This window comes from Sinocyclocheilus anshuiensis, unplaced genomic scaffold, assembly GCF_001515605.1.
Source record: "Sinocyclocheilus anshuiensis isolate Anshui unplaced genomic scaffold, SAMN03320099.WGS_v1.1 scaffold2630, whole genome shotgun sequence".
NCBI classification, from domain to species: Eukaryota; Metazoa; Chordata; class Actinopteri; order Cypriniformes; family Cyprinidae; genus Sinocyclocheilus; species Sinocyclocheilus anshuiensis.
Window position 1 is genome coordinate 211,498 of NW_015537938.1, and position 9,194 is coordinate 220,691.

The following is a 9,194-nucleotide window of genomic DNA, read 5'->3' on the forward strand; positions in this document are numbered from 1 at the left end:
ATTTTAACTGTTGGAGAAAACTGGTTAATTTTAAGCTTTTTTGCGCTATTTTCATCTTCCGGGTTTAAAATCTACATTGTGTTGACGTCACAATTTGTGACGTGGCAATGGACTAATAGTACATCGATGACGCGTTGGTGTCTATTAAATTATTCATGAGACTGCGTGTTCTTATCCTATGAGAAGATGCTTCGCTTAATTATTCACAACAGCATGTGTTGATTTGCTATGACAGACGTTTCTGTGAGATGACATCGTGCACAATAACTGAGAGAAACGTTCATGGATCGAAGAAGAGTGTTTGTTTTTGCTTTGTAATAAGAGTTCGGCACAAACAGGATTAATTCACTTGGTGAGCATAACCGTTTTTACAGCTCTGTGACACAACCCGTCAAAAGGCTTATATAATGTGGGGGTTTCATGACCCTTTAAGAACCGCTGCTTTAGAACATTGATTTTGAAGCTTGTGAATCCATTAGAATCGTTAGAAGACAGAATCACGATTCATATATGAATAGATTTTTACTTGCACCCCTATTTTTCTTCCTCTTCTCTAAAGCAGTGCAGCATGGCCTCACCCCCTTCATTGCGTGTTCCCGGGGGCGGGGTTTATCTGGGTTTGTGATGTCACGAACCCGGGAAGTAACTTGTTGTAGTCCCTACCAGCCGTTTTTGTAGGCATTAAACCGCCAGCATTTTAAAAGACAATATCTCCGTTTGCATTGAACTTTCAGCTTCGTAACTTTGCAGATATTGTTAATGCTCAAACAGCAACATTACACACTAACTTTAAAAAAGTGAAATCGCAATCAACCACCCCTTTCATAATTTTGTGAAAACCATTATACTTTTTTTCAGGATTATTTGATGCATAGAATGTTTAAAATAACATATTTGAAATAGAATTCTAAAAATTCTAAAATTATTTTGAAATAGAACTTTTAACTGTAACTTATGGTCAGTTTAATGCATTTCTGCTGAATAAAAGTATTAATTTCTTTTTTTTTTTTAAAGGTATAATGTACATTTGTGAGTCACATGACCTGTGGATGGATTTTATACATCCCATCAGGACTTCGTGTATAAATAAATTTCCTTAGAATCAAAACTTGTAAAAAGACAAGATCATGTGTTTTACTGGAGGGAGATCCTGCCACAGTATATACCTACTGTTTAGGTGAATAGATTGTATTGACAGTGCTAAATGATTTCAAATACTTAGTGAGTTGATTTTTTTGGTTTGGTGTCAGTGCAGGTGTACCGATAGGGCTGTAGTGCTATAACAGACAGAGACTTGGGAATCACTGGCCTGTGTTGTTTCCGGAGGCAGGCGCGCTCGATCGGTGCTGGACTGTGGCATCCCAATGAAATGCGCACGTCACCGCTCTGATGTTTAACGAATCAGGGCGCTCATTGGAAAATCATGTTTTCCCCAAATCAGAACGTCTTGATTGGACCTCGCAGGTGACGCCCACAAACAGACAAGGTGGGGTTTAATTATTTAACGTGACAAAAAGATGTAGTTGTCAGACTGGAAATACCGAAAAGATGTTTGAAGTACACAACAGTAGTTCACTTCTAACATCACACATGCACGTTGGGAGTTTGACTAAATTCAAGAAAACTGCTTTTCTTTTATTTTTTTATTAAAAAAAGCATAAATCAAAACAGAAATCACTCTGGAACATATTCAATCAAATTCACTATTTATTAAAACTTCACATGGTCATCACGAGTAAACAAATCGTGATGAGAGGCTACATGCGCTTGCAGGTTTGAGGGCGCCTCGGCAGCACCGAGTTTATAATCCAAATGGAAGCGAAGCCCAGGCGACCCATCCGTGATGCGAGCGGCTATAGCAGCGGAGAGATTGAAAATGCGGATGTCTCTTTGGAAAGAGAAATGAGCGGATCGAGAGAGCTGCGCGCTGACTGGAAGGAGAGCGAGAGAGATGGAGGCGGGGGGAAGTCTCTCAGCTCTGCGGGGCCTGGAGCGCCCGTGCCCTGGACCGGCGGCGCAGTGCTGGCTAACATTCAACCCTCCCCTTGTTCCAGCACCAGTTCCACACACAAGCAGCGACAGGTAAGAGCTAACCAGCGCCTCATCCTACCCACCGTCGGGTAAACAAACCTTGAAAAAAACAAAATCTTAGATGCAACGCAAAAATTCTAAACATTCTGACTTTAGAACGTTCGTGCGCTTTGTTTTTGTAAAGCCGCCTCGTTTAAAATCGCGTTGACTTGGTGCAAGGCACGGTATCTCAGCTCTGCGGGGACTGGAGCGCCCGTGCCCTGGACCGGCGGCGCAGTGCTGGCTAACATTCAACCCTCCCCTTGTTCCAGCACCAGTTCCACACACAAGCAGCGACAGGTAAGAGCTAACCAGCGCCTCATCCTACCCACCGTCGGGTAAACAAACCTTGAAAAAAACAAAATCTTAGATGCAACGCAAAAATTCTAAACATTCTGACTTTAGAACGTTCGTGCGCTTTGTTTTTGTAAAGCCGCCTCGTTTAAAATCGCGTTGACTTGGTGCAAGGCACGGTACATTCCGAGGTCGCCTTACCCAAATTTCCCGTCCTGTGACTCGGGGAAAACATCCTCCGTTTATCTACCACAGTTTAATTTCCGAATACAACTCCAGGAGCCGCTAACCTCGTTTTTAAGCGCGCTTTGTCGTGTGTGGAGCCCTCGCGGTCGCCTTCATTTCCGAGTCAGGACTCCATGAGGCTCGTGGAGGGAAGAACCAGCCGCCTCTGGTTCGCCATCAGGGAGCTCGGTTATCTCACCGTGTGGGCTTGTTTTCGCTTGCGCCTGCCGTGAAAGCGAAGTTTGCGATCAGTTTTTCGGGTTATCTGTGTTCGAGGAGCGAACCGGGTGAGTTTTGAGCCGTTCACGCTCGTCTTTCTCTCGGTGGAGAAGGTGAATTAGGCTCGCAGCAGCAGCGCATGGAGGGTAGTATGGCGGCTCTAGAACAGTCGTCACGCCAGTGAAGCGTCCTTTCTCTCGGCTGTTGCGTTTTTACATTGTGACTTGGAACTAAATGACACGTTTAGAGACTAGATTGATTCATTTCTAAACGAGTGGATCTCGCTTTTCATAAGTGTGCTTCAACCACCGCGTACTTGGTGAAATTAATCGTATATTTCTTTCATTTTTTTGTTTTTCAAGCCTTTGAAGACCCTGCTGCCATACGGCTGCACAAACCGTGCTCTCACCCCGCATTCCTCATCACTTGAAATCGGGGTAAACCACCGGATTTCTTCACGGTAAGAGGACATTTTAGACGCCGGTTACAAGCTCCTTTTAGCAGCGTATAAGAAGGCTTGATTTTAGCCGCGTTTTAGGGTTATTTTTGGCGACTGTCGGTTCAGCTTTCACCAGGGCTTTAGGGGGATTCAATGCTAGTTATAGCCGGCTAGCTCCGGTGTAGGTCAAGTCATATGTCGGTTTAACAGTGTAACATTTTTTTCCTCATTAAAAACGCATTTTCAGATATCTCTGAGGCTATCATTTGTAGCACTTCCACGCGTGGACACAATGTTGTCGAGTTTATAATTAAATCAATAAAGTGGAGTTTTAAACATCAAACAGCACCAACTCTATAATTTAATGAGGTTTTGATATGGAAAACGGTCTTAAGGTTAAACTAATTTTAAATGTACCCTTATAAATACTTAAACACTTCAACTTAGACGTAGTTTAATTCTTTACTCTACATTAGAGTCCCGCTACAAAGCTTTTGTTCATAAATGCGCTTAAAATCCACAATAGTTTTCCTGAGCATTTCTATAGTAGTAACGCTCTATTATGCTCAAACAGGTTCTGATTATCATGACACCCACTTTATTTAGTAACATTTCGTGGTGGTGGTAAAAATGCCCTTCAGCCAGGGTCTATTTTAAAGCTGGACTCTACTGGCTCGCGCGCCGCCATTACACATTCATCGCAGCGGCGACGCCTCGCCCTGGAAAAAGAGTCGTGCCATTTTGTGACTAATTTAGTCGGCGCACTCGTTCGCTAAACGACATCAGATTATGACTAGCCCTCCATACTCAAGCATTTTAAAACAGTAGCTATGCATCAAAGGTGGCGACCCAGAATGCGTCCGTGGCGGAAGCGGAGCCCCGCGCCCCGTCGGTTTGGAGGCAGACTCTGGTGCTGCATGCTGTAGCAGTCACTCATGATGATCCCTGGCTGTGTTTCCCCCTCGCTCTCGACGCAGACCGAAAACAGATCCCGATCCGTGGTCAGCTGGTCCGTCTACAGGCAGCCGCCTGCCTATCGCCCAAACCGCTGCTTCCTCCTGTAGTACCTCCTAGTATCCTCTCGTCCGCCGAAAATATGCTCCAGTTTCGCCTCGAGAGAGCAGGAGAAGCCGCTGCGAGTCTTAGTTGTGTGGACAAAATGGAAGATTAGACGGATTGGCTGCTCTTGCTGGTGTCGACTGCAGAGTTATTTGAGATTTGAAACCGTCACAAGCAATGGGCTCTGTCTCACGATGGAGCGTAAACGCTTAGGGGCGGTGTAATGAACCTCAACCATTATGTGTCGGGCTGGATTTTAATTCCACTCTTCAGGCAGCAATTACTGTTTGAGACATTAAAACACCTACACGGTACTCATTAAACTTTTAAGTCAGGGAAAAAAAAGATTTTTCACAATATAAACACTTTTGAGTCATTTGACGCAAAATAATTGATATTTAATTTAAAGCTACTGGAAATAAACTATTATAGGGTTAAAGCCATGAAAGTGTGATTTTCAACTTTTGTAGTCCTTAATATAATTAACCTGTTTTTTTTAGAGTGATTCCAGACAATGAATGGAGAAATGGACTCCACTGCTAAAGAACCCGGTAAGAAACATGAATCGTTTAGATCGGTGATTTTCTGTTGTTTATGAATATTATTATACATTTTTTTTTAAATGCCATCAATGGTCATGGATATAGCTTTAATAGGACAATTTTTAAAAGAGAATTTTGGTTTCTAAATATCTGTTGAATTGATAGTTCAAGCAGTAGAGCAATGCCAAAATCATTGGTTTGATTCCCAGGGGATGCATTTTCTGATAAAATGTATACCTTGCATGCAAAGTAAGTTGCTTTAAATAATTAGGTTTATACTCCTGGCAATAATCGCCTTGTAAAACAAATTGCTCTTGGCATTAACCATGTTTCCCACTGCATGTGAACCTGTATTTAACCTTTGTGTGAAATACAAACATGTACGTTTTTCTTAATCTGCGTGAAGATGTGTGCATTGGATCTCAGAAATCATTTTTGCCATAATGTTTTCTTACAGTTTGGGAGCAGAATGACCTGTTGAAGCTGTTGGATGCCATAAAGGGGAACCTGCCGGAAAAAGATCTGGCCAAGTACAAGACGTCCGAGTCCCATTTGGACTGGGAGAAAGTGGCTTTCAACTCTTACTCTGGGGAGATGTGCAAACAGAAATGGCATGACGTTTCACGTGAGGTACGCTAGTCAGTGATCAATGAGTTTCAAGTTGAAACTTTCAACTGAAACATAAATCAAAAATATGTTAGTTGTTGATCAGTAGATAGGACAATGTTCAATGCCATAGGACAATGATTATGCAGTTATCACATTAATATTCCTGTTCCTCACTCAGATTCGCAAATTCCGCACCCTTACTGAGCTGATCGTGGATGCGCAGGACTACGTCAAAAATCCATACAAAGGAAAGAAGCTGAAGGTAGACAGTCTTATGGCTCCGTGCTGAAAGCTTGGGTTAAAATGACAGCGTTTTCCTATTGCTTGCAACGATAGCAAATACTAACTTTTTGTGTATTTGTCCCATCTGCAGAAGCACCCAGACTTCCCCAAAAAGCCATTGACACCGTATTTCCGTTTCTTTATGGAGAAGCGTGCCAAGTACGCTAAACTACATCCAGAGATGAGCAACCTAGATCTCACAAAAATCCTGTCCAAAAAATACAAGGAGCTCCCAGAGCGTAAAAAAGTGAGTGCAATAAAATTAAAAAGAAACGTCACTTAGACATAGTCTGTAACCTTTTTTTAAGAACCACTATAAAAGAGGAATTGATGTGGATGTAAGCAAATGGGAAATGATGTGGATACTATAATGGTATATTAGCTAAAGATCTGTGGCTGCTCTTTTTCCCTTTGAAATGAAGCAAATATTTTCTATTTGGTCTAGATCGGTCAACAAAGCAGGCATTGTTTTGACTGACCTGTTTGTTATGACTGAACCTTTTGTCAACAGGAGAAATATGTGAAAGACTTTCTCAGAGAAAAGGAGAGTTTCATGCTCCGCATGATGAAGTTCAGGTAAGTGACTTATTGACACTTTACCATCACATTTACATTTTTAAATCATGGCTTTTCTTAAAGAGTTTGTTTGTGTTTCTTAATAGGCAAGATCATCCCGACCTTCTAGAGAACGTTAACAAGAAGTCCAATGTTCCAGAGAAGCCCAAGACGCCCCAGCAACTGTGGTACTTCCATGAGAAGAAGGCCTTTCTCAAAGCACGCCCAGATGTACGCTCTACACACACGCTCGCACTCATAAATAAATAATGATGCTGGCTTCTTCGTATACATGAATGCCGCAAAACACTTTTGTTTTAACCTCTAGGCGACTACCAAAGACATCAAGGACGGTGTTGGCAAGCAGTGGCCACAGCTCTCAGACAAGAAGAGGATAAAGTGGATCACAAAGTCTTTGGAGCAGAAGAAACTGTATGAGGTAAAAACGTTTTCATTTTACATGGCATATTTTTGCCAGCAGTAGCGGCTTCTTTGTAACGTTTGATCTTTCTCGTCCTTGTTTAGGAGAAGATGCGTGAGTTTATCCAGCAGCACCCAGAGATGAACATGACAGAGGAGAACATTGTCAAATCCACTCTGACCAAAGCAGAGAGACAGCTCAAAGACAAGTTTGATGGGCGGCCAGACAAACCGCCTTCGTACGTTTACCTGATAAGAAGTTTTGTTTTCTTTCTGCGAAATATTGATTTCTTTTTTGGGGGGTGAAATATGACCTGGAAATGTTCATGTTTGTTTTCTATCTGTTTTTCTTGTCAGTATTAGTTTAGTATTATTAATTTATTTAATTTAATCGTTTTATAATCTAATATTTGTTTATTTTCATTTTAAGTTATTAGTAGTTTTTATGTGCTTTTGTCATTTTTATTTGGTTTGTTTTTATTTATAAATTTATATTTAGTTTTAATTTAATTCCGTTTCAGTCATTTTAGTATTTCAAATTTTAAATGTTGCACTTCAACTTTAGCTTATTTAATTTAATTTATTTCAATTGCCGAGAGTGATTATTTTATTATTATTATTTTTTTAATCGTTTTAGTATCAATAACAGCGGGGGGGGGTTTATTTTTTTTTGTATGAGTTTATATATGGTAAGTGAAGTTTTTCATCATCTCTCATTTTGTCTCTCTTTCAGTAATGGTTACTCTATGTTCTGTGCTGAGCTGATGTCCAGTATGAAAGACGTTCCCAGTACAGAGCGTATGGTCATGTGCAGCCAGCGCTGGAAACTCCTCAAACAGAGTGAGAAAGATGCCTACCAAAAGCGCTGTGAGCAGGTTTGTAACACATTGCTTTTATTTTGTATCCTTCCTTTGTTTGTAACATAAACAAATCAACATGGATACATATGAAAGTTTGTCCATCTCTTTCATTTTTTTTCTGCTCTACACAGAAAAAGAAAGAATATGAAGTTGAGATGAATCGTTACTTATTAGTAAGTATACTTTTATAACAACAGACTCTTGGCTCTCTGTGCATTTTTTGCACCATTTTCTGTTAGGTTTGCATTTTAAACATGTTGTCTGTGAATCCCAGAGTATCTCAGAGGAGGAACAGCAGAGAATACTGTCAGAACAGAAGATGGGCAGCTTTAAAAAGGGGGTTGGAGGCAGTAGTCCTGCTTCCAAAAAGAAGAGCACAAAAGCAAAGGTCAGTTCAACAGTCAGTCATTTTGGGGTAATTTAAAGGATTCATATTTAAGTGAGCTTTAGTCACTAAAACTTCACTTATTTAATTCCCTTTTCCTCTTTTTTATTTTTTTATTTTTTTATTTTTTTTTTAATATCCCAACAGTCCAGTACAGAGAAGCCCAAGCCTCCTGTCTCTGCTATGTTTATTTTCTCTGAGGAGAAGCGCCCAAAACTTCAACAGGAAAAGCCTGATCTTTCTGACATGGAGCTCACCAGACTACTGGCCCGCATGTGGAATGAGCTTTCTGACAAGAAGAAGGTAATCATGACACTTTAGTGACCCAGAGATGTTCAATTCCTTCTGTTACTGTGTTAGCCAATTCAATTGTATTCAACTTCTGTAATCTTTCTTGTAGGAAAAGTATAAAAACCTGGAGATGACGCTGAAGGCAGAGTCTGAAAAACAGAGCAAAGAGGACAAAGGGAAACTACCAGAAACGCCCAAAACAGCTCAGGATATCTGGCAACAAAGCGTCATTGGAGACTATCTTGCCCGATTCAAGGTATGGAATCATAATTGCAAAAAAATTCAGTGGAAAGAGCTTGGGTCGGGGTTGGGTTTTTGACTAGAAGTTTCTTTTTCTCACCAGAGTAGCATTTATTTGGTCACAAATACAGTTAAAACAGTAATATGAACAGCATCTATTTGAAATAGAAATCTTTTGTAACATTATGAATGTCTTTATTGTCAATTTTCTGTCACTGCTCTCAAAAACTGAATAGACAACATGAAGCAGTTATTAAAGAGTTACTCCACCCCAAAATTAAAATTGTCATTAATCACTTACCCTCATGTCATTCCAAACCCGTAAAAGCTTTGTTCGTCTTCGTAACACAATTTAAGATATTTTGGATGAAAACCGGGAGGCTTGTGACTGTCCCATTGACTGCCAAGTAAATAACACTGTCAAGGCCCAGAAAAGGATGAAAGACATCGTCAAAATATTCCATCTGCCATCAGTGGTTCAATCTGAATTTTATGAAGCGACGAGAATACTTTTTGTACGCAAAGAAAACAAAAATAACGACTTTATTCAACAGTTCGTCTGCTCCGCGTCACCGTAGTGCCATTTTGGAGACTATCCACTGAACGCAAACAGCGTACGCTGTTCTACTTGTCTGTGTCAGCCGCGCCACACAGATACGTTTTCTACGTTTATTTACGCTTTGATTTGAACGAAAACAGCGTAT

The 9,194-nt window shown here is 40.7% G+C and overlaps 1 protein-coding gene across 5 annotated transcripts in view; it reads left to right on the top strand.

Annotated features, from left to right (window-relative positions):
* The first annotated feature begins 1,739 nt into the window (after positions 1 to 1,739).
* Positions 1,740 to 9,194, top strand: part of LOC107660581 (nucleolar transcription factor 1-like) — a 9,743-nt gene continuing 2,288 nt past the window's right edge. The window contains exons 1-15 of one of the 5 annotated variants that reach the window (XM_016449938.1): positions 1,740 to 2,082; positions 3,171 to 3,268; positions 4,807 to 4,857; positions 5,306 to 5,478; positions 5,636 to 5,719; positions 5,831 to 5,986; positions 6,251 to 6,315; positions 6,402 to 6,525; positions 6,623 to 6,733; positions 6,820 to 6,953; positions 7,448 to 7,589; positions 7,706 to 7,747; positions 7,849 to 7,962; positions 8,107 to 8,262; positions 8,360 to 8,506. In XM_016449938.1, the coding sequence (XP_016305424.1) occupies positions 4,821 to 4,857; positions 5,306 to 5,478; positions 5,636 to 5,719; positions 5,831 to 5,986; positions 6,251 to 6,315; positions 6,402 to 6,525; positions 6,623 to 6,733; positions 6,820 to 6,953; positions 7,448 to 7,589; positions 7,706 to 7,747; positions 7,849 to 7,962; positions 8,107 to 8,262; positions 8,360 to 8,506 (1,485 nt within the window). In that variant the 5' untranslated portion in view covers positions 1,740 to 2,082; positions 3,171 to 3,268; positions 4,807 to 4,820. Of the gene's footprint in view, positions 2,083 to 2,264; positions 2,371 to 2,583; positions 2,877 to 3,170; positions 3,269 to 4,806; positions 4,858 to 5,305; positions 5,479 to 5,635; positions 5,720 to 5,830; positions 5,987 to 6,250; positions 6,316 to 6,401; positions 6,526 to 6,622; positions 6,734 to 6,819; positions 6,954 to 7,447; positions 7,590 to 7,705; positions 7,748 to 7,848; positions 7,963 to 8,106; positions 8,263 to 8,359; positions 8,507 to 9,194 lie in introns of those variants that run through there. The other 4 variants (XM_016449922.1, XM_016449929.1, XM_016449955.1 and 1 more) reach the window with 4 other exon arrangements.